Raw genomic sequence first — 25,578 nt, forward strand, 5'->3', positions numbered from 1 at the left:
AAAAGACAAAGAAGGGAAAGAAATTGAACTGAAAAATATAAATTTACCAGTACTTTCGTATAATTGATCCTTAAGTTATTATCTAGAAATAAACTCTCCCCCCTCCCTCCCCTTTAATTCTTTAACTCCCTCCCCCCCTCCCCTTTAATTCTTTAACCCCTTAAACCTTACTTTAATTAACTCTTCAACCCCCTTACTTTAATACTTAAAGTAGAAGTAAAGATTAATTTTTTATTCAATTAATTTATATTTATTTAATGTTAAGTGTACATCATGCGTTACTAGGCTTTTTTGGGTTTTCTTTCTACAGCATAAATACAAATATTTCACCGCTTTCTACAGCATAAATGCAAATATTTCACCGCTTTCTACAGCATAAATACAAATAAATAATGACAATCTTAGAATGATTTGTTAATCAGAAACTATTTTAAATGCCCCCTTCATGCAATTTGGTTTTCTAAAAATGTGAAATCTTTGTAGAAAGTAAAAGTTATTAATCTTGTCAAAAATTAATCTAAATTTAATAATATTTCTGAACAATTATTTCAAGCAAAAGGTCGTCATGGTATTCGCTGAATGAAATGTAGAGCATGAGGGAGGGGAGGGACAAAAAGAACTATTTCCCCACTCTTTACAGATTACTTGGGGTCATCTTGCAACAACAGAATAAGATGTATTTTGCACCATGGCTGAAATATTTTTTATTTGTTATTTTGTAAATGTCAGCATTGATGTGCATTAAAAAATAATCACTTTAGATATTCTATTTATAATTGAACAAACGTAGTAAATATGGCATTTGTAAAAAGAAGTGTTTAATCATAATAAAAATAAAATATAGACGAAAGATTAAATTTATGCAAAATTACTGGTATGACTTTGGGACCTAATAGCTTTTCCAATTTGGATGTTATGCCCAATTGTTTGAAATTTATCTGGTTGCATAAATTCAAAACTTTTCTGTTTTATTTCTTTAGAAAGAAGAACTATCATTCTAATCATGTGAGACTTACTTTTATTTGACATGATGCAAGTGCAATATTTTTCCATATTTTTGTAACACCGACAACAGACCTTTTGGCAGAAGATCCTGTATGGTTGCACTGATATATATATGTATATTTATCTATCTACCTATATATGATGATGAACCGTGAAGCTACGCAACCCCAGCGTCTCTGCCAACTACGCAAAGTGCGTGACGCAGACGCAAGCCAAAACCTTCAGAAAATGGTTTGCAGGCCTAGAAGCACAGATTTATTACTTTATGTAGTTCAAATTTAAAGAGAAACCAGAGAAATTATTCTTAATGGATATTTTTCAAAAAAAAAAGAAAGTTGAATTATGTTAAGTATCCGACCGCGGACAAATTTTATTCTAGTTTTTCAAAATTCTGTCCATTTTCTTCCTTGTCCATGCTGCATTTATTCGCAGATAATGTATTCAGCAGGAAAATAATTCATTTAAGAAAAGCCCCCTAAAAAATTAATTCTTGGTTAGGCCGTTGGGGAATTTTATTAAACTTTTTAATTTTGCATATACAGCTAAACACAACACATGTTTTATAGCACATGTCTAGGGCTCCAAAAAAGTATGTATGAGTTAGTGAGGTTACATCAAAGTTTAAGGTGTTGCGACACTTCAAAGTCAACCAAGTCTTGAACATTTGTAAAGCAGTCTGGATTTTTGCAAGATTGATTCATTGACAATTTTACAGAGAAAATATTTTCCATTTTTTTAAGTAAAAGTTTAGATATTTGAATATTTTTCAATATCTATGTAAATAAAGTAGTAATCATTGTTTGTTTTCTGTTTAGTATGTCCGCCCATAACTCATGAACCCCTTGACCTTAATTTGCCTCAAATTTTGATTGGGGAACTCGAGAGAACCACGGAAACTTTCTTAGCTTGGTTTTAAACTTCCAAGTTAAGTGCATGGTGCGACTTTAATAAAGAAAACTTCAGGTCTATCAGGCAAAGTTGTACTGTGTATTTTAAAAAGAAGATATTTTTTATATTTAAGAAACAGCGGAAAAAGTTTTAACAGTTAGCTGTTATGCCAAAAATATATTTTTTCTTCTTTTTTTTAAGAAAAAGATGCCAAAATTTAACCGGCCAATTTTTGGTTTCGCCAAACTTTCTGACAAATATATTTAGATTTAAATATTTGATTATTTCCCTTTAAGCTTTGCATCTAACTTTAAAAGGTTCTTTTTATATTTGATTTATTTATTTTAGAATTTGGTCCATTAGCCTGACCATCATCCTCTCATTCATCCTACAATACAATTCCTCTACTCATTTATCCACTCATTCATTCCTTCACTCATCCACTCATCCTTCCTCTTATTCCTCCACTCATTCCTCCACTCATTCCTCGACTCATTCTTCCGCTCATCCTCATTCGATTCATTGGCTCATTCATTAAACAATACAATCCCCTCAACTCATTCACTCATTCATCATCCTATTCATCCTCTCCACGCATTCATTCGCTACTGAGGTTTTCAGCGAACGAAACGTTTCGCGAAAAAATGCGAAAATTTTCGTTTGTATTTCGTAAACTTTTTCGCGAAATTTATAATATTTGGCGAAAATATTTTTTCGCGAAAATTTTGGTGCAAAATGCGTCTTGTAATCTCTAAATTTTGTCTTTTTTATAAATATTCGCAAACATTTTTCATTCTTTTTAGATTTCGTATTTTTCAGTAAAATTTTCGCATTATTTTGTCGCCAAATTTTTGCAGTTTTTCGCAAAATTTTCGCATTTCTTATTTTTCGAAAATTTCGAATTTTTTCGCGAAAATTTTCGCTGGAAACCCTATTCGCTAGTAGTTGAAGAACTCGGCGTTGCCCTTGTCCATCTCAAAGGGCCGGAACACCCGCCCAAATTAAACTTTTCTAATCAATCTGAGGTTAAAACTGTAAGATTAAATAGTTAAAGTTTAAAATATCGATGGTTTATACAATGATATTAATGTGTGACTTGGGCATATAATCAAAACTAGAGGATTTACGAGGTTAAAAGACGTACAAGTAATTTCGCATAATTTTGCACGGCACTATGTGTCACTGAGATTATGAAGTCGTTTCGTAAAAATCTTCTAAATTACTATTTCTTAAAAGTAAGAAGTTTCTAAGTTTCAGTGGCAAAATTGAGAGTGTAGGATAAAAAAACTAGATCTTCTCCTGAAGAGTAAAACTCGAGCTTTCTATCCAGACCAACATTAAGTGTGTACACTGTGTGATGTGTGTATTACACATTACTTATTGAGAGATTTAAACAATTTCTATGCACAGCAGAGATCCATGTTAAAGAGGCGAAAGGTGTTTATTGTTTTAATTGTTTTTATTTACATTTTAAATCGCTTTAAACCTCATTCTAGCTTCCTCTATCAGTCTATATAACTAGCTAACCCTTTTCTTCTAAATAGCTGACTATCTAACCCTTTTCTTCTAACTAGCTAACTAGCTAACCCTTTCTTTAAACTATCTAACCCTTTTATTCTAACTATCTAACCCTTTTCTTTTAACTATCTAACTTTCAAACTCTTTTCTTCTAAATAACTAGAACTATCTAATTTTTTTCTTCGAACTAGCTTACTATCTAACCCTTTTCTGCTAACCAGCTAACTTCAAAGTCTTTTCTTCGAACTAGCTAACTATCTAACCCTTTTCTTCTAACTAGCTAACTATCAAACTCTTTTCTTCTAACTAGCTAACTATCTAACCCTTTTCTTCTAACTAGCTAACTATCTTACTCTTTTCTTCTAACTAGCTAACTATCTAACCCTTTTAGCTAACTATCTAACCCTTTTCTTCTAACTATCTAGCTATCTAACCCTTTCTTCTAACTAGCTAACTATCTACCTCTTTTCTTCTAACTAGCTAGCTATCTAACCCTTTTCTTCTAACTAGCTAACTATCTAACCCTTTTCTTCTTACTAGCTAGCTATCTAACCCCTTCCTTGTAACTAGCTAACTATCTAACTTTTTTCTTCTAACTATCTAGCCATCTAACCCTTTTCTTCTAACTAGCTAACTATCTAACCCTTTTCTTCTAAATAGCTAACTATCTAACCCTTTTCTTCTAACTATCTAGCTATCTAACCCTTTCTTCTAACTAGCTAACTATCTACCTCTTTTCTTCTAACTAGCTAGCTATCTAACCCTTTTCTTCTAACTNATAGATAGATAGATAGATAGATAGATAGATAGATAGATAGATAGATAGATAGATAGATAGATAGATAGATAGATAGATAGATAGATAGATAGATAGATAGATAGATAGATAGATAGATAGATAGATAGATAGATAGATAGATAGATAGATAGATAGATAGATAGATAGATAGATAGATAGATAGATAGATAGATAGATAGATAGATAGATAGATAGATAGATAGATAGATAGATAGATAGATAGATAGATAGATAGATAGATAGATAGATAGATAGATAGATAGATAGATAGATAGATAGATAGATAGATAGATAGATAGATAGATAGATAGATAGATAGATGATAGATAGATAGATAGATAGATAGATAGATAGATAGATAGATAGATAGATAGATAGATAGATAGATAGATAGACAGATAGATAGATAGATAAAATAGATAGATAGATAGATATATAGATAGATAGATAGATAGATAGATATTCTGGTTCTATCTATATGGCTCTAGGGGAGGGTGTGTAGGAGAAGGAGGAGGTTTAGGGAGGCTGTAGAGTGGTCAACAGTTCAGTTTAGTTGCAGGGTCCATATCCTTTATACACATACTCATCCTTTATCCATATACATTCATAGATAGATATATAGATAGATAGATAGATGGATAGATAGATACAGGGAGATACAAAGCTGGGTTCTCTTGTTGACTGCTAGAGGTTGAAGTAAGGACGAATACCATCTTGAAAGGAGGCTCTAGGTCCTCTCTAGAGTAAGGAGGAGGAGGAGGAGGAGGAGGAGGAGAAGGAGGAGCGAGGATGAAGAAATCTTCTCCTATTGGAGGCCTGACCTGGGACCCAACCAACCAGGGATAAGAAAATGTTGGTTGAGGAAGATGGTCAGTGTGTGGCTGACCTCGGATCTAAAGATCTGTTGGAAGAAGTGTGTGAGAACTCTAGGTTAGACTCTACACAGCTCAACTCTACACTCAATCCCAGTTCAACATATTCTTCTTCAGTGCAACAACAATCCAATACATTCTTAGATACTCAACCACAGCAACGACAGTTTTTTCAACAACAAAAACAGCAACAGCATTCTGCAACTGTTAACAATCAACAAACATTTTACAAGAATAGTTTCTGCTATCCGGGTAATAATTTCTCCGGGTCTCAGTTTCACCATGAAGGATCTGAGAAGGGTTTACATCCAAATCCTGGTTTAAATCAAGGTTCAACTTATTACCAAAACTTCTCCCCCCTCCCCCTCCCTCCTCCTCCCCCCAATAGTTTCATAACTCCGCGGACCCAGTTCCAGGGACATTGGAGAAATTATCCAACCCATCAGGATAAAAATAGATTTTCAAACAACGGAAATTTTAATCTCCGCGCTAGAAGGCGAGTAAGACAGAGAGTTGATGCTGGGGAGCCAAGAAACTCATATTCAAGTATTCCAGGATTTTCAAACATGTTTCCTAGGCCTGATCTTTGTATGTACAAGGGTACTATGTACAAGGGGCCTGTGTACAATCCCCACCTTGGATATCCTAGATTCAGCCATCTTAATTTGGTCCAGGAGTCGCATCTTTTGGCGGCTAGGGGCGGGGGTCGGGCCGGGGCGGGAGAAGTTTGGACGGGAGACGGAAGGAACGGAACTTCAAGCCGCGGGTTCAGCTCCGAGACACCGACAGATACTAAGATCAATCCGAGACCACTCGTTGAGCAACCCTCAAGCAGGACTCACGTACATACTTTCTCCAGTAGCTTAGAAGCAGTGAGTGAGAAGGATTTAAGTGATCAGGGTACCAGTGAAACCACACAGACTATTCAATCGGATAAAAACTTGGCAGAAAATGCTTTTTTAATCCGAGACATTCTCCAGTCTAAGCTTGCAGCAGTATCAGAGATGATGGAGCATAGTTTGGGAGGAATGGTTCTCTCAGGACCTAGAGATTTCTCTCGTCCTACAATCCCTGGAATTAACAACAATGAGTTTAAGGAAAACACCGCCGCCTCCATCATGAACCATATCTTGAAGGTGAGACAAGAGATGGCGCTCAATATGAGCAAAGATAGCGACAGCGACAGACACACAGAGTCTCCAAATCATATCAGTGACAGCGAGGACAAGGATGAACCAATCAACCTCCAACAGAATGGTCGGAGCTCTGCAGGTTCAGGTTCAGACGGAGAAACTTCTCCTGCTTCTCCATCCTCAGAACACTCTGCAGGATCAGCTAAGGATCAAAAAGCCTCAAGGTTAGAAAACATTGTTGGAGGATTGGCTCGGTCCTCTCCCCTCCCTCCCCAGGGGTGTAAAAAGAGGAAGTTATATCAACCTATACAACATGAGAGTATGGAGGATGATGAGGGTAGAGAAGAGGAGAGAGAAGAGAAGGATGGAGAGGAACCTGATCTAAAGAAGAGAAGGGACGGGTTGGAGACACAGCTCCGAACCATGCAGGATCTGGTGAAGATGCAGCACAAGTTTATCTCCAACAACGACGAGAACGCAGACCCGGAGGAGAAGGACGGAGAACTCCACATTGATCTCTCTAGGGAGGAGAAAAGGTTTTCTCACATGGATGAGATTACAATTGAAAAGAAAATAAATCCCAAATCATTCTCCGGGTTTGGGCATCCCTTGTTAAATGGATCAGTAGACCCCCTCCCCCTGCCCCCCACCAGTATGAACGCCAACTATATGGATCTTGCAAAGAGATTTCTTCAAGAACAACAAGATAAGATTACTAAGGACATGATAACGAAAGATATTGTTCACAGTACAATTGGTCGGAATGAAATTGCTGACAAATTGGCTGCTATTTCTCCAGAATTGGAAGGACTGGCGGATATACTTAAATCAGAAATAACAACCTCTCTCACCATTATTGTGGACTCTATTGTTCAGAGGTTTCTCACAGCTAAGAGGCAACCTCTGGGTAAGTTCTCCGATGACTCCGTAAACCAGGACAGGATGAAAACTCCTAGTGGACGAGCTCCTCAGGTCAGAGACAGAGCAACACCTAGAACCGTCTCCAACCCTCTCTCCATGGCGAACCCAACCATGTTCTCTAACACCATGAACACCAACAACCAGCTTCCCATCTCCCGTCCCTCCCTGCTCCCCTATGGAGCTGATAAGCCTCTGATGAGCTCACTGTACAACTCCCACCTCCAGCAGAGTGATGAGGAGAGGGAGGATGAGGAGCAAGATGATGCACTTAATCTTGTGGTTACGCCGAAGAAGAAAAGGCACAAGGTGACTGATACAAGGATTACTCCTAGAACAGTTTCCAGACTACTAGCTGATCAACCCATAACAAGTATTGAACAATTACAAAAACATTTTAATCCCAATCATCACTTTGTTCCTCATGGATTCCCTAAACATCTTGCTGACCTACCCCGCCCTCCATTCCCAGGACTCACTCACTCCCTTCTCCCTCATATCCCCACCTCCCTCGCCCCTGACTTCCCTTTCCACCCCTTTCCCTTCCACCCTCACCTGAACCGCCCTAGGGACTTGAGCCCGCCCCATGAAAGGGCTAGATCCGCCTCCCCTCCCAGAGATACCCGCCCTCCCCCTCCTCTACTCCACCCCTCGATGCTGGCAACCCACTCCCCTGATATGAACTTGAAGGGCGGGGATGAGAGGAGTATATCTAGGAGTAGTTCTGATGATCTAAGATTTGATACTCCAGGAAATACAGGATTCAGCCTTGCTTCTATGTCAGGTTAGTTACCACTTTATTCATAATTTACTAATTCTCGAAAAAGTAAAAAAATGTTGCAATTGATTTATCAAAAAAGATTGTGTCTGCTCTTATAAAGTATTATTTGTATAGTATAGAAAAACTATAGACGGTCTTCTTTGTCTGAAGCCGTCTCTTTGTGTCCCTTGTGTTGTCCTTTTCTGTGTCTTCTGTTTAGTTTCAATTAGATATTTCTTTGAAAAAGCAGAAAGTGTCATTCCTTGGCCGAATGATTTTCCCTTTCCTCGGTTTCATTTCTTAACAACTTCTCTTGGAACACGCGTCACAACTTCATGCTTCAATAAGCCAGGATTCAATGACAATGCTTCAAAAAAGAGGGGGGGGGGGGTTGAACAACAGAAAAAAATATCTGAAGAAAGAAAGTTGATTTTTAATATTAGAGAGAAAATATCTGAATCAAACAAAATTCCTTTTCAAAGATTTTCAAATAATATTGCTTTCATGAAAGTTAAAACCCCTTATAGACTGATATTTGTATTAAAAAAAGACTTAATGAGTGAAAATAGGTTTAAGGGATAAATAACAACATATCAAAACTCGCTTTTAAATTAATGTGTTCCAGTGTACTCAGTCTAGCGTGGGTAGGATTTAAACGAGAGTGAGATTCCTGGCTATCATGGTTCTATAAACACACCTTAGACTCTAAAACCATGAAGCAATTTATCCTTAAGATTATACCACTACTCCAAACAGTATTCATTCAAAATATTATTATTCAAATAATTAATTTTTTATCCCAAATGTATTGAATGCTTTTTTTTCGGCAAACTATCTGTAACTATCTGGCTGGTCTGACAGAACATCGGTTACTATCTGGCAAACTATCTGTAACTATCTAATCTGATAAACTATCTGGCAAACTATCTGTAACTATCTAATCTGATAAACTATCTGTTACTATCTGGCAAACTATCTGATACTATCTTATCTGATAAACTATCTGTTACTATCTGGCAAACTATCTGTAACTATCTAATCTGATAAACTATCTGTTACTATCTGGCAAACTATCTGATACTATCTGGTCTGGCAAAGTAGCTGTTACTATCTGGCAAACTATCTGTAACTATCTAATCTGATAAACTATCTGTTACTATCTGGCAAACTATTTGATCCTATCTCCATATAGTTCTAAGAGTCTATCTAACGACCTACCATTAGTTAACTTGACAAATAATAATGATTCAGTTTAATAATGAGAGTAAAGTTAGTAATACATTATATTTCTTCTTCTATTCTTCTATCTTTCTATTCGTCTATTCTACTGTTCTATTTTTAAATCTTTCTATTTTCTATGTTTCTTTCTATTTCTCAATCTATCTTTACGTTTACCTTACAATTTTCATTTTCTAATTAACTAAAATATGCTTAATGAACTTCACATTAGTTTTCATTGAATTCCTACATCCATTTCTATCCATCTATTTAAATTCAACTATTTAGTAAATGTATCTCTCTATCTTTCTATCTGATTAGCTAAATATCTTGAACTGAGAAATCTATATTGATTTAGAAGAGAACAGTTTGTCTTTAGATATAAACTTGCACTTGTCAGTGTTAGGTAACTTTTACATTCTATCTATTTATCTATCTATCTATTTATCTATCTATTTATCTATCTATCTATCTATCTATCTATCTATATATATATCTATCTATCTATATATCTATCTATCTATCTATCTATATATCTATCTATCTAACTAACTCTGTTATAGTGTCTCTATAGTATAACAAGAGAATAATCTGAAGATCTTCACACTTGTGTCTTTAATTTATGTCAATATCTTATCTATACCTTTTACTCAATATTAACCCCCCNGGGGGGGTAATATACACATTAGTAACACAGGTGGGAGGAGGTTTAATTATCTTTTAAGATTATTTTAAACAAAGAGTAAAGATGATTTTACAGTTATATACTTCACACTTTCTTAACATATCTATATATCTATTTAGTACTCTATCCATCTATACATCTATATATCAACTATCTATCCATCTATCTATATATCTAGGTGGGTACTCAATGTGTGACCTGCAGAACTCCACGTTGACCCCAATGCACCTGAGAAAGGCGAAGTTGATGTTCTTCTGGGTGAGATATCCCAGCTCCGCCATCTTGAAGATGTATTTCCCTGACATCAAGTTTAATAAGAACAATACAGCCCAGCTCGTTAAATGGTTCTCTAACTTCAGGTAGGTCTTAATCATGTTGTAGTCGTTCAGGTAGTTTAGGTATTTCAGGTAGTTTAGGTAGTTTAGGTAGTTTAGGTAGTTACTCTCATCTTCCTTTCCCCTTCTCCATATTAACCAATTCAATTTAATGCTATTTAATATTTCAAATAGTTTAAATGGGGAGAAAAATTACTCAATTTGTTTGACCTCATTCTGAGGTATTTCCAATATTGAACCCTCTGTAGACAAATTTACGAAATTTACACAAAAAATCAACTCATTTTGTCATATTTGCTTACGAACACACGCCTACCTATGGAGACGGTTTGTGGTTAAAAAGTAATTTATGTAAACATTCGTCTTAAGGTGTGTACACACTTTTATATTTATTCTTTTGACTCACGTCAATCCGATCAATCGATTTTATATTCTCAACATTTTATATTTTTCAAAACTGTTTTTCAAAACATTTTCTAAATGTCGTAGAAGACATGTTATTTTTTATTCAAGAATTTTCTGCAATTTTATCTCAATTTTATTCTGAGAATAGTTTTGCTCCAGAAAAGGGTAAAGTAAAAACTTTTAAATATAGTTTTTATTTTTAGTTTTTTAATGAAAGGGACTTTAAGAATTTTTAGATCATGTTTAATTTTTGATGATAAATATTATTTCTAAGACAGCATTGAACTTTAAAATCCTTCAAGGCTGATTTATCATTATTTAAACAATTTTTCAAATTGGAGTTCGAGATTTAATTTCATAATTTATTCAAAAGTTTTTATCTTATACAGTTTACATTTTTGTCAAGTTAAATAATTTCAAAACCACCACGCTCAGGAATAGGAGGAAGACGGGATGCGAGAGGAGGAAAACTGCAGATGGTTTCTAAATCTAGGATAAAAGATGCTGAAAGTCCTTTGTATTTTATAAGACAAATTTTAACCGTTTTCTCTGTCAACCCTCTAGCTTCGTGTCCTCAACTTGGTTTGTTTGTCTCAAGTGTGAATATACTGAATATCTTAAACAATTAGTAGAAGACAGCTGTCGCTGTTGTATAAATCAAACATAACAGATCCTGTACACCTGTGTAAAGACAGATAACACAAGAAGCGACAAACACAAACCAACAAAGGGAAACAAAGAAAGTAAAAACGAAAAAGAAAGAAAATAGTTTTATTTTTCATCTTCCAATATAACGCCATGGTTTCCAGAAAAGTTTTATGAATCATTAACTAACCTCACTTTTATGCATTAAAAAACCTCTTCCCCCCCCCCCTGGGGAAAAGGGAACATATCTCAGTTGATCATTTACCCCCTGTAGGGAGGGGGAAAGGGAGCCCTGTACTAAACATTTCTAAAGAAATAACTATACAAAGTAATGATGGTAAAACACTAGGATTCCATTACAAGTCACCAACCTTCATCTAGTGTTTGTGTTCGGCATCCTATACAAGTGTATGTTTGTTTATATTTTATAAATAAAAATTTGCTGCATCCTTTATGAATATTTGTGGGCACCCTATGTCCTAAGATCTGCGGGTATGAATAAGCAGGTGTTGCAGCCAGCAGAATAAAAACTATATAATAATCTAAGAACAAAAGATAGATATAAAGATATATAGATAGATAGATATATAGATAAGATAACAATGATAGTTATAGTGATGATAATAACAAATATAATAACGATACTGTATTGCAGGGAGTTCTACTACATCCAGATGGAGAAGTACGCTAGGCAGGCCTTGAGCGAGGGCGTGAAGAACTCCGAGGAGATCCGAGTATCCGGGGACAGTGAGCTCTACAGGGTTCTTAACCTTCATTACAATAGGAACAACCATATTGAGGTAAGAGCAGAACATTTTTCTAATTTTATCGAATAACCGAATGCATTTCGAAATTAAAATAATTTTGTCAGGATTTGCGATAAAAATGCTATGGATATTTCAAACAAAATGCTTTCAAGTTTGAAATGCTATTAAAAATGTCAATAATTTGTTTCAAAATATACCATATTCGTTGGGACAGATATTTGGTGGTGGACCGTGGAATAATGTATGTAGATTAAATATAACATAAGAAAATTATATTTGCATCTTTCTTGTAACTTCTATCCTTAATATTGTAATTTTCCTGACTCACCCGGGTTCATTTATTATTTAAGAATCACCCTGTATAGTTTCTTAAACTTGAAATTTCAAGCTACATCAATTTCAAGGAGCAAAGGCTAAATATTTTTCACAAAATTCAAGAATAAGAAATCTTTCAAGTTCAAAACATTCACTCTCATTTAATCTGTATTCTTGAATAAAAAAAATATTTTGGTTTTGAAAACCCCTGGTTTCGTAGATGCAATTAGTGTCGCTGATCCTCTATCAGTCAAGCACACAAATAACAATTTTGGTTTAAGACGGAGAAATAGTGCGGACCAAGTGTTTTGAAATACTTCATATTCATAATTTCACTTTTATGTTCTAAGGACACTCTTGGAGAGTTCTAGGGGTTTTCAGTCCTGGTTCCAATTAGGGTTCTCGTCAGTCCATTTGTAGGTCCTTTTTAGGTTTGAGGTAATTTGTAGGTTCTATAGTCAATTTTCAGGGTCCAAAAAGTCCATTTTAGGCTTCATAGAATCCATTTGAAGGTTCCTTGAGTGTCCATTTTAAGGTTTCATAGAATCCATTTGAAGGTTCCTTAGAGACTCCATTTTAAGGTTTCATTGAGTCCATATTTAGGTTCCAAAGAGTCCATATTTAGGTTCCATAGAGTCCATATTTAAGTTCCATAGAGTCCATATTTAGGTTCCAAAGAGTCCATATTAAGGTTCCATAGAGTCCATATTTAGGTTCCTTCAAGGTTCCGATGGGTAGTGGAGCAGACTCTTCGGGAGTTCTTCAAATCCATTATGGGAGCCAAGGATTTGGATCCATCTTGGAAAAAACAAATTTACAAAGTGATCGCGAGACTGGATGATTTCGTTCCTGAATACTTTAAATCTCAAGCTTTCCTGGAACAGTTGGAATAGATGTTACGTTCCAGGGTAGGTTAATTGTAGGAACCCGGTCTTTTTGTCGTGTTGAAGTTGGTGTGAAAATATTGAAGAAGATTTTCTAAATTTTTCTCTTTTTTTGCACGCTTAGTTTTCCTCTGCATGCCTCCGCTGTATTGAATACTTAACTCAGTTTAACTATTCAATGCAACATATTTTATTGTGATGTTGAACAAAGCATTTTTTATCATTATTTATTTTTTCCTGTTTAGTTACCCTTTTTATTTTGTAGGTTCCTGATCATTTTCTGCCTGTTGTTGAGGCAACCTTGAGAGAATTTTTCATCTCTATTCGCGGCGGCCGGGACGGAGAACCATCTTGGAAAAAACAAATTTACAAAATAATTGCTCGATACGACGAACCCATCCCAGATTATTTCAAAACCCAAGACTTTTTGCAGCAGCTAGAGTAGACTATGGTCGCCTCTAAAATCCAGTTTTTTTGCCAGTTTGAAGACCTGTTTTTGTCGCAAAAACATATCCGTGCAAATGTAAATAGTGTTGGCACCCTGAAACTTAGATACCTACCTGTCAGAGCTTACATCAAAGTTAATGTGCGCGTCCCATATGTATGTGCTCGTTTTTCTGAACCCCATTTGGGTTATTAGTTTGTATGTTTTGAGTGCCTTTTTAAACCTTTTTTTGCATCCTGTGATACCAAATTTGAAGGGTAAAATGTTTGAAATATTTTAAACGCTTTTTTTAACTTTCAAATATATTACATATATTATAGTCGTTTTCTGAATGTGTAAATATTATTAAGTGTACAAAGTGTCTGATTCTACCAAAGATTGTAAATAAGTTTTTTAATTAAATTAGAGCCAAAGACCAGTTTTTGTATAAAAAATCTATTTAGCACAGTTTCGTGCACGATAGGTAGTTAAGTCATTTTTCACTGATCTCTAGAATTTGCAACTTTGCGAATTTTTTGGATATTTTTCGCACATTTTCTCTATCTCTCTCTCTCTCTTGAAGAATCTAGGTGAGTTTACCCTAGTCCACCATACAACAGCATTCCAAATATTTATTTTCTTTTTTTAATTAATTTAATTTTTGCATTTTTATTCTTTTTTTTTTAGGATTCCTTACAAATCCATTCCCTTAAATAGTCCCCTAACCCAATGCATTTAGTCAAATTTTTCAAAAGAAAAAATTTTGAAAATTTTGCGCATTTTGTTAAATTGTGATTTCTCTTAGATAACCCAGTATATAAAGTTTAGTAAATCAGGGGGATATAAATTATTTATTATTCCCCGGATTCTAGACTTGCATACTTTATATGTATTTCATGTAGAACATTTATAAATAAACTATAGAATTCATTTTAGTTCATTTTTTCTATAAGTGATAGTAGTCATAGAATTATAGTTTTTAGATATGTTTTAGTAATTTTATTATTTATTATATTTTTTATCTGATATCTGAATTCATTGTATTTTAGTAAACAAGCATCGTCAATTTCAGATAATGCATTTTTAAATTCATATATTTTAGTCTTTTGTGTCATTTTTCCGGAGGGGGGGGGGGTGGCTATTATGATTAAATCTTGATCATGTCAGACAAAAGGTTTGTTGTGAAAACACTGAAAAAAATATTAATGTTGGTTTTTTGATAATCTGATCTTAAATTGGTCTAGACACTTTTAACAAAAGGAGAGAAGAGGGGGAGGGAGGAGGTGGAGAGGGGGGGTAAACATATCTGATCTGTCATATCCTCTCTATACTGCAGTTTAGTCTGGCTGTCTATGACTGTGAGACTGTCTAAAACTGTTGAAAAAGCGTACGATTTTTCGGACGTATTTAACTTTTTTCTCTGTCAAATAAACGTCAAAACGGCTGAACCGACTTTACTAAGTTTATAATGCAAAGAAAGTTAATTTCAGTTGCGTATACTCTGCGTACATATTGAAACCAGTTCTCTCTTGGCGGAAATTGTTATTTAGAAAAGATGCCTGAGTGTTTGTTTAACCCGAGGAGGTTTAACGCATTTAATTTTGACAATTATGATAATTCACATAATATTTTTCTTTCAACAGAATATTTCATTGATTTTTTATGTGAAAGATGGATCCCATGTCAGGATCCCATTTCGGGCTGTGACATCCGTCTTGTGTTTATATTATCGCCCAGAGACAGTACACTGCAATATAAAAGATGCGTACACATCTGAAATAACTTTCCTTGCATTATAACCTTGATTGTACCCAAATTTGTTGCGGCCACTTGTACATAACCCAAAGGGAGGTTTATGGACGCTTAAAATGGAAAAATGTTGAATGGAAAAAATGTCGACATTTCTTGTTTTCAAAACATATCAATTTAACTTGAAAATTTGTTGCAAATTGAGTTTTACAATTAAGAAGAAAAAATTGTAACTTAAAAAATTAAATCCTAAGTTTGTTAAAAGAAAAGAAGGAAGCTTAAAACCTATCATTAAACAAATCGTTAGAATAAAATCTTTTTGGCAAAGTTTATTCTAATTTCAATGATTAGGATGTTTTAACTAATTGGTTTTCTGTGAGGAACATTAATGAAATGTTTGAAATAATGGATTTTAATTCATGAACCCCCTCCCCCAACTCAACCCTGGCTCTATATATATATTTTATTCAAGTTTGTTTGTATGGTGTATGCATTGTTGGAAATTCATCTAAATTAGAACCAAATTCAGGACAGTGCATCCACAACATAGAAAATCTATCTATCTATCTACCTATAAATATATCAATCTATCTATAGATCTTGGTTGGTTTTAGTGGAGAATAAGGCTCAATGTTGACTCATGTTCTCATCTATAACCTGGAATGCGCAAATTTCTACCATGAAAATCCGCCAAATAGAATATTAAACCGGGTTTTGAACTCAATTCTGTGGAAAATAAGATGCAGCTTGAATCCGAAAGCTCAAGCCGTAAATAAGGCCCAATGACAGCTTAGACCCAAGCCGTATTTTCCCGACTTTTTAAAATCGCGGGCTCAGAATGATTTGGCTCTTTTTTAAACTCAAAAACTATTTTACCTGAAAATACTTTAATGGCTTAAATAAAGCAGTTAAATATTAAGGTTAAGGTAATATATTTATGCGAAATTACTGATACGACTTTTTGATCATGTTGTTTTAAATTTTACCCCACAATATTAAAATAGAAAATTTATTTGGTCGCATATTAGAAATTTAAATTTGCTCATCTTCTCCATTTCTCTTGGGAGCCCGCGATTTTAAAAAATTGGGAAAATGCGGCTCAGGTCTAAGCTGTCGTTGGGCCTTATTTTACGGCTTGGGTTTTTGGATTTAAGTTGCATCTAATTGTCCACCGATTTAGTTCATAAAATCGGTTTGTTATTGCATTTGGCTGATTTTCATTGTTTGATTTGGCGCATTCTGGGTTTTAGATGAGAACAAAACTCAACATTGAGTCTTATTCTCCGCTAAAACAAACCAAGGTCGGTTTTATTTTCATTGGGCCTTACTATGTAAATCAAGCCTAAGATCTCGCAGCTGTCGTCAGAGTTGGGTCTTAGCTTGGGTTTTAAAGCCGGGTTTAAGGAATTAAGACCCGAGCCGAAGCTTTTAAATCGCGGGCAAAGAGTAGTTCTTATTGAACACATTTAAAATTTTAATCTAAAAAAAACTTTTGTTTCACGAGAATGAATGAATCTAGAAAGATAGATAGATATTTACCAAACAAAGTACGAATGGAATAGTTTTCTTTTTAACTTATAAACAATTATAAAATCGTATTTTATATTTCGTTATATGAGTCGACATATTTTTATGTTTAAATTTATTTAATGTTTGAATTTTAACTAGCTCATTAAGAAATTAGTTGGTTTGCTTGAACTAGACCCAGTCACTGCATACTTAAATCAATGCATCACCTTCACCTAAAAATAAAAATAATTGAAAATAAAAAATTTTGAAAATGGTAAAATTTAATATTTTTTTTTCAAAAAACTGTCTGAAGAACGACTTGAAATAAACCCCTTAAAGAGATAAAACGAATATATGATTAATTATTAAAGATTTAAAGGTCAACGTTATAAATCTAACAATTTAATTATTAACTAGGAAAGTTTAATCAACTTAACAGAAAAAACTTCCCATTAAAAAAAACATTGCAAAAAACCGCTGTAATGGGTAACTCAAAATCAGTTTGAGGTGCTGATCTTATTCTTGTGTATTAAACATGTTTAGAAATCTGAAGAAAAAAAATTTGATTTGCACACATAGAGTTAATTATAGAGTACAAAATGTTTGCAAAAATCATACGAAAAATGACCATTAAAAAACTAAAATTGCACAAAATCACTTTTTTATAAAGCTCAAAAATTGCTGGAATTGGTTCCTAACCAAGATTAGTTTGGCTGATATAAAGTAAGGCATTCAGGCAGTTCTTAAAAATGACACAGTTTGTAAAAATGTAATCCAATCCAAACAATAATTTTTTAGTTTGGTAAAAAAATACAAAGGGGGGGGATGACCCTCCACCCCCTCCCCAGAACGAATATGGTTATCTTGCTAATTCAAAATAACCCGAAGAAAATATACTGAAGTATTTATAAAACTGGATTTAAATTTCACTTCTAACTTTACAATATTTTAAAACCTTGCATAATTTAAACTTTAGTCTTTACTTTAAACTTTTAATTTCTTAATTCTTTGACGCCATGCATGCAATCACAGGGGAAGTTTTTACAAAACTTAATCTTAAATTTAAAATTATTTTCAAATTATTAAATTTTTTTTTGTTCGAAATATTTTTTTGATCTAGAAATATTATTCCCTTTACATTCGTATAATCTTTGTTTATGCATGCAAACTAATTGACGTAAAAATATCTTTTTGGAATCTAAATAGTTTTGTCACTTTTTCAAACCAATCTAAAATTTTGGAAAAACGACTGTCATTGAAAAAAATATTAGAAAATTGATTTTCAATATATTCACATCAAACATTTTTTAAAAGATTAATCATATGTAAGATAATGTAACTAAAAAGTTGAAGCTGTATCTACATCAGCCAATATACTTAACTCTTTTCAAATATTCAAATATGAAGAAAAGAAATAATTGTAAATTTCTTTTCACTACATATTTACTGCATTATATGTATTTTTTTATTATATTATGTTAACTCTCAGACTCGTCCTAAAACTACCTCTTTCGAAACCATTTTAGAAATTGAAATTTACTTAAACAAATTTTGGCACAAAATTTACAAATCATGAAACTTTTGGAGGAATTTGAGAGATTTTTGTAAAACCCTTCTGTACGCTTTTGACACATCTTTATAATGTTAGTTTTAAAACTTTAAGAATGTAAACTTTAATTCAGGCGTGATATAAATTGAATAATATGAATTTAGCAACAAATTGATTAAAAGAATATTAAAAGTTGAATTTGAGTTGTTAAAATTTGAACGCCGTCAATTTCTTCGGGGTGATTCAAATAGTTTTGTTCTAGGCTAAAATTTAAAAGTTAAAACAAATAAACTTATGTCTTCAAGAGGATTGAAAAAAATTTGACTTGAAATCTGCTAGAAGCAATCTTTTAGGGATTGTAGACGTGAATATAAAGGACCCTCTAATCACAGAGATTCATGTCAGATTCACAACAGTACCTTTAAACTTTTATCTGATCAAGGATGAATGAGATATCCTTGTTTTTTTTCAGCTGAAAATTTATTTAAATTTTTTTAACAATTAAAATGACTTGGCAATTTATCAATTGTGAGTAAGAATAACGAGAATATCTTCCTGATTGATACTCATATAAAGGTTTTAACTGTACCGTTGTAGATATTCCACTCTATAAATGGAGGGTCACTTGAAATGGCGTGTTCAGAGCTGAAAACTTTAGAATGGTGGATATCGAGATTAATGCGTGATCCTCTCTTTTTCATAATATCGAGACTAACCTAATCATGTACTTGTATCCTGAAAACTGTATAAATTCAACCAATCAGAGTCGCAAATACGAAGCCGATAAATTTGAAATTTTGCGCGCCATTTAAGATTATAAACAGAAATGAGAGAAACTCTCTAATTTCGAAAAACTGGGTTTTGATTTTTCTTTACTATATCCAAGAAAGAACGGTTTAAGAAGAAAATCAAAAGTGTGTCCATACGATGCTCAGATTAAGTAATCGGGATTATAAGGATATCTCATTCTAAAGTTTTCAGCTCAGTTCTTGTATATATCTACACATAGATTGTAAGTTTAATTTGATCCTGAAGAAATTCAAAATTACTTCTCTCTGTTAAATGAATGTAGTCAACTTTAATTTTAATTATCTAGGTATTCGAGGTATACAAGGTTCTTATCAAGTATATTTTATCAAGAGGATATATTTCATAATTCTCAAGTTACAATATATACAATATATACAATATATACAATATATACACGCCGATACTAAGTAAACGATCTAGGGAGGTCTTGCCATAGTTAATTGGATCAGATTCTTGCAGGGGGATTTAGAAATTATGGAGTAATTAGATTCTACAAGGGGTTTTAGACTACATAGAGATGTAGGATAGTTTAATTGTTGAAACCTTTCTCTGTATCATTATGAATACATGTAAATCATGATGAAAATATGTAAATCATGATGTATACATGTAAATTATGATATATAAGTGTAAATTATGATGAATACATGTAAATCATGATGTATACATGTAAATCATGATGTATACATGTAAATTATGATGTATTCGTGTAAATTATGATGAATACATAGAAATGATGATGCATACATGTAAATCTTGATGCATACATGTAAATGATGATGCATACATGTAAATCATAATGCATACATGTAAATAATGATGTATACATGTAAATGATGATGCATACATGTAAATCATGATGCAACAATGTAGATAATAATGTAATATGCTGCTGCTTGATGCTTCCAGCATAATAAAGCATCATCATGCTGTATGATAAACAGAATACAACATTATTTCCCTTAATATAGCATCAAAACGCAATCTTAAGAATAAAATTCAAATTTTAAAACTCAATGGAGTTTTCTTGGTTCACGAAAATATCATTCCATAATTTAAACTCCCCCCTCTCCCAATTTTTTTTCAATATTAAACTTTTCCCTTTTCTAAGCCTAAACTTGAATCTTCTGTTTGTGCCAAACAGTAATATACTGTATTTTGTTGTACTGCGGTGTACTGTACTGTACTTTACTCTAATTAACTTTACTGTACAATACTTTCATGAGTTGCACGGTGTTTTACTGTACTAAATACTGTACTTCAATGTAATATATACTTTACTTTAATGTACTGTAGTGTGTACAGAAATCCGCTTGTGCATGTACTGTGCTCCACGCTGTGCAAACATTTAGCGTTTGCAATAGCATATATATTTCATAAGACAAAATTAAATCAATAGAAACAAATATAATAGAACTTATTTCAAAGCTTTGATTCCTTTTTGCAATTAGTGTTCGCAGTGTAAATGTGTGATACCCTTTAATAGTATTAATTATATTGCAGATGTAATGTGTACAGTTTAAACCCGTTCACTGAAACATCTGTGCGTGTTTACATGTTGTTAATGTCTCTCTGTACAAATTTAAATGTTAAAGTGCAGAAAAAGTTTGAAATGAAATTTTAGTTTTTCCCAGTTCCGGGCCCAATCAAGTCTGATCAAATGTTTAGAAAATAAGGAATACATTGCTGCTCCTGCTCTCACATCTGGACCTGCCCTACAACACTAAAATATTGGCATTGACTTCAAATTTCTGAATTATAAATACTGGCGTGTTTTGTTATACAAACCTAAGAATTGTATAATACTCTCACTTTCATCTGGTTTTGAAATCTGTTCGGATATAATTGACCCAAATCCGCCAAAAATTAATTTTTGTCTAAAATGGCGGAAATTCAGTTTTGGGTCGTTGTGTAAAAAAATGGGACTCTCTGTCTCACGTCCACGCTAGTGCCTTGTTAAAAAAATTTAAAATTGTATTTCCTATTATTTTGATATCATGTGTTTTGGCGCCCTTTCCGGACTCTCACTAGAACCCCCTGGCGGCCAGATGTGAAAGTAGGTCCGCCATGTTTAGTTTTTAAGGTCTTTAATGTGATGATATGGTTAAACTATTTTTTGGTTATGTAAAAATGTTTATAAAATTATATATAGAGTTTTATGAAGAATTTCGGATAAAAATTGGTGGTAACCTTGTCATATCATTTAATGTTTAGCATCTTATTTATTGTTTGCCGATTTTTCAACTGTTCTTTAGTAAGCAAAAATCGTAAAAGTATTAAGCATAGTTAGTATCTTAGAACCCATCTCTTTATGTAATCATAATTCAAGTTCTTCAATATTAAACATTGTAATGTTAATAAAAATTTCGGAAAAATGTTTGCTTCCTTATTTTTATTTTTATTAAACTTGGTTTTGACAAATTATTAATATTTAATTTGATTAAAGTCTATTTCTTGTGTCTGTCAAATTGCGTTTTTTTTTGGCCATTATCCTTTAGTTAAGCTTTCTTTTTAAATATAACGCATATTGTCTTTTTTTGTCTATATTTTAACTATTTGTCAAATTATTTCAATGTGGTGTGGCCACTGACCAGTTATATGTTTTTTATTGTACAGGGTGTCACAAGGAAAAGGGGGGTTGAAGGGTTTTCGGGTACTTTGTGGTTTTGTTTCTGCAGTAATATAGAGTATCAAAATATCAGGATTATGATTATTCTCAAATTGATGTATCCACTATCGATCCAACTCCTTTATTTATGCATTTTTTTAAGAATGTATCCCTTCATTTAGGCATTCTTTCGTCCACCCTTTATCCTTCATTTATTACCTTTCTACAGTTATCACCCCTATATGTCTTCAATTAGGCATTCTTACATTCGGTATCCTTCATTTATACATTCTTCAATTCTTTATTCCTTCATTTATACATTCTTCCATTCAGTATCCTTCATTTATACATTCTTCAATTCTTTATTCCTTCATTTACACATTCTTCCAACCTTTATTTCTTCATTTATACATTCTTCAATTCTTTATTCCTTCATTTATACATTCTTCCATTCAGTATCCTTCATTTATACATTCTTCAATTCTTTATTCCTTCATTTACACATTCTTCCAACCTTTATTTCTTCATTTATGCATTCTTCTATCCTTTATTCCTTCATTTATACATTCTTCCATTCGGTCTCCTTCATTTATACATTCTTCAATTCTTTATTCCTTCATTTATACATTTTTCCATCCTTTATTCCTTCATTTATGCATTCTTCTATCCTTTATTCCTTCATGTATACATTCGTCAATTCTTTATTCCTTTATTTATGCATTCTTCTATCCTTTTTCCTTTAGATTCAAAATCTTTCAACATCTATCTAACACCATAATCTTATCCTTACATCTATCCGTCTTTATCTATCTTTCTTTCTATCTATCTATCTAAACTAACGTCTGCACTATATATACCATCTGCCCCCTTCCCTGATGAATATTCTTTACTTTATTTATTTCTTTTTCAAACAAAAAAAAATAAACTGGAAACTATTGAGAATAAAAATTCTAAAATTGTAAGTAATATTTTCCCTGTGTTCTTGATATTCATAATTCAGGCCTATATTTGATACTATGCCTGGAAGCTAAGGCAAGCATGACCTAGCGTTACCTTTCAATAATATAGTAAACGGTTATAAGATGCTTAGATAGAAAGATAGATAGATAGATGAGAGAAATAAAGATAGATAAATAGATATAAAGATAGATAGATAGATAGATAGATAGATAGATAGATATATAGATAGATAGATAGAACGATAGATAGATAGATTAATAGAGAGACAGATAGACAGAACGATAAATAGATAGATTAAAAGAGAGACAGATAGACAGACAGCCAGAAAAATATAGATTCTAGGAACAAACAAGGTTCAAAGAAACCAAACCAAATTTTATGAGAAAAATTAAAAAGATATAAACAGATTAATATCTAAACATGATACTATTAAAAAACTTGTATTTTATGAGAAAAATTAAGAAGATATAAACAGATTAATATCTAAACATGATACTATTACAAAACTTGTATTTTATGAGAAAAATTAAGAAGATATAAACAGATTATTATCTAAACATGATACTATTACAAAACTTGTCATGATGTCACATTTATTATTTCTTTAAAAATAGAAATTTGAAAGAACGGGAGACTGCCAATACAATTTTCTGCGTCAGTAACATTGAGAAGAAAAATTAAAATCTGGAGCATGTTATAGATATGTTTGTTTAAAAAGGTAGAATATTGCCGATGCCATTTTAGCAAAATATTATGTTAGAAAAATTGCTACTCTCGAAAGATGTTTCCAAGAAAACAGTCCTTGCCGGAATTTGCTTCTTTTGTTGCATAAATTCAATTTAATTCTGATTTGTAGATTAAATAAAATGTTTTGTCAATTAAATGAAATGTTATATTTTCTTGCGTGATCTTTTTTTGTCTGATTAAGTATTGCTAATCTTGTCTGTTCTAATTCGATCTTGTTCTTCTATGGTCCATTCTTGTCTGGGGCTTGACTTAAATCTTGTCAGATCATGCACCAATGGTTTGTATAAGTTCTCTGATCTTTTCCGATCTTGGCTGATCTTTGCTGATCTTCTCTGATCTTGGTCGATCTTCTCTGATCTGGTCTTTTTATTTTGTTTGAGCTTGTCTCGTCTGATCTGATCTCACATGTTTATTTTGTCCTGTTAAGGTCAAATATATTCTTATTTTATTTTCTCAGGCCTGTTATATGCATTCTTATTGATTATTAAAAATATCAAAAGATCTTATAGTTGTTTTCTAGGATTTGTTGTCGTACAATATAGGAATAAGATGGCTTCAATACAACCCTGTAGAAGTTTAATAAATCAGGAACATCGAAGCCACCTGCACGGTGCACTCCCCCTTCCCTACCCCTACCATACCCCTTCCCTACACCCTACCATACCCCCTACCATACCTCCTACCCTACCCCCTTCCTACCCCCTACCATACCTCCTACCCTGCTCCCTTCCTACCCCATACCCTACCCCCTTCCCTACACCCTCAACAACCTCCTTCCAATTTATCTTCAAAAAAAATACAAAGTAAATTTGTTATTACCTTTTACCTCACTTTCAGGACATCAATAAGTTAAAAAAGTGTAATATGAAAAAATGTTGAAATAAAATCTAAATTTCATATTTTCATAATTTCTCTAAATTCTCTTTTAAAAAATGTTTTCTTTTGTTTATTTTATAGGAAGTAATTTTGGCGGTTTTAGTCAAAAAAAGGTTGCTCACTTGAGAGAACGCATTGTAGGTGGTAATGGAAAGGAGGGAATTGGAATTAAAAAAGGACAGGTGGGTCTAAGGGCGGGGTTTTTAAAGGCTTGATTTAAAGAAGTAGTGGTTTAATTGTTTAATTTGAATGGTTTACCTTTGTAGAAATAAATGTAGAATTTCTTTCAATCTATTCTATTTTATTCTATTCAAGCAACCAAGGTCAAGTAGGCAGCACAAGCCGATATAAAGCCGAATGAAGTTCTTTCAAAGAAGAAGACATTTCGTGCTAAAGAATACAAAGCCTAAATAATGCAGGGTGGGCAAGAAAAATGCTCAATTAAGCAGAAAAATTAAAAATTTGAAAAATTTCACAGATTGCACATCTGAAAGTGCTTTGAAATAGGCGATACATTTTTCCAACTCACCCTGTACTATTTACGGTATTATAAGTTGAACTTGAAGAAGCCAAAGGCATATTTAAACGTATTCAAATTCATTTTTTATTTCTCATGAGATTTGATTGAAATCTATTGAACCTTTTAATTTACTTAGGGAAGTAAAAATTCTTTGTCCGGAATATTTCCCAGATGTCGGGACTTGGGACAAGGGAGGGGGTATAAGGACATAAGGAAGAAGAAAGAAGGAAAAGAAACTATGTGACGGGGACAAGCTACTTGGGGGAGGGGGACAAGAAAATAGGGAGTGAGGGGACAAGAAACTAGAGTGGGGGAGGAAACTATGAAGAGGAGACAAAAAACTAGGGAGTGGAGGGCAAAGAAACTATGAAACTTTGGGAGGGGACAAGAAACTGAAAGGGGGACGGGAAACTATAGGGAGGGGGACTTGGACTCAATAATGTAGGGAGGGAGGCAAGAAACTAGTGGGGGGGGGGGGTAAACAGTATCAAGAGCAAAACAGGCAGATGCATAGACCTTCAAGATAATCTTGTATGTTTACAAAGATAAGTTTTAAAATACTTGTAAATCACCAATATTTGTGTTCAGCTTATAGTCTCTCTTATTCTTATCTTAAGAAATTTAAAATAGAATGCCAATCAAATCAATCATAGAGGCACAATAAAAGAAGAGGGGCTAA

The 25,578-nt window shown here is 33.2% G+C and overlaps 1 protein-coding gene across 2 annotated transcripts; it reads left to right on the forward strand.

Annotated features, from left to right (window-relative positions):
* The first annotated feature begins 4,972 nt into the window (after positions 1-4,972).
* LOC111717955 (homeobox protein prospero) lies at positions 4,973-14,501 on the forward strand. 2 transcript variants are annotated; one of them, XM_023493420.1, is made up of 5 exons: positions 4,973-7,917; positions 9,975-10,155; positions 11,837-11,981; positions 12,977-13,171; positions 13,413-13,503. In XM_023493420.1, exons 1-4 carry the CDS (start codon positions 5,061-5,063, stop codon positions 13,154-13,156), a joined length of 3,363 nt encoding a protein of 1,120 aa, XP_023349188.1. In that variant the 5' UTR covers positions 4,973-5,060; the 3' UTR covers positions 13,157-13,171; positions 13,413-13,503. The 2 variants fall into 2 exon arrangements, with proteins under 2 accessions (XP_023349188.1, XP_023349189.1); XM_023493421.1 differs by lacking the exon at positions 12,977-13,171 and having other exon boundaries at positions 4,974-7,917; positions 13,413-14,501.
* The last annotated feature ends 11,077 nt before the right edge of the window (positions 14,502-25,578 follow it).

The sequence above is a fragment of the Eurytemora carolleeae genome, unplaced genomic scaffold (assembly GCF_000591075.1).
Source record: "Eurytemora carolleeae unplaced genomic scaffold, Eaff_2.0 scaffold1852, whole genome shotgun sequence".
NCBI lineage: Eukaryota > Metazoa > Arthropoda > Copepoda > Calanoida > Temoridae > Eurytemora > Eurytemora carolleeae.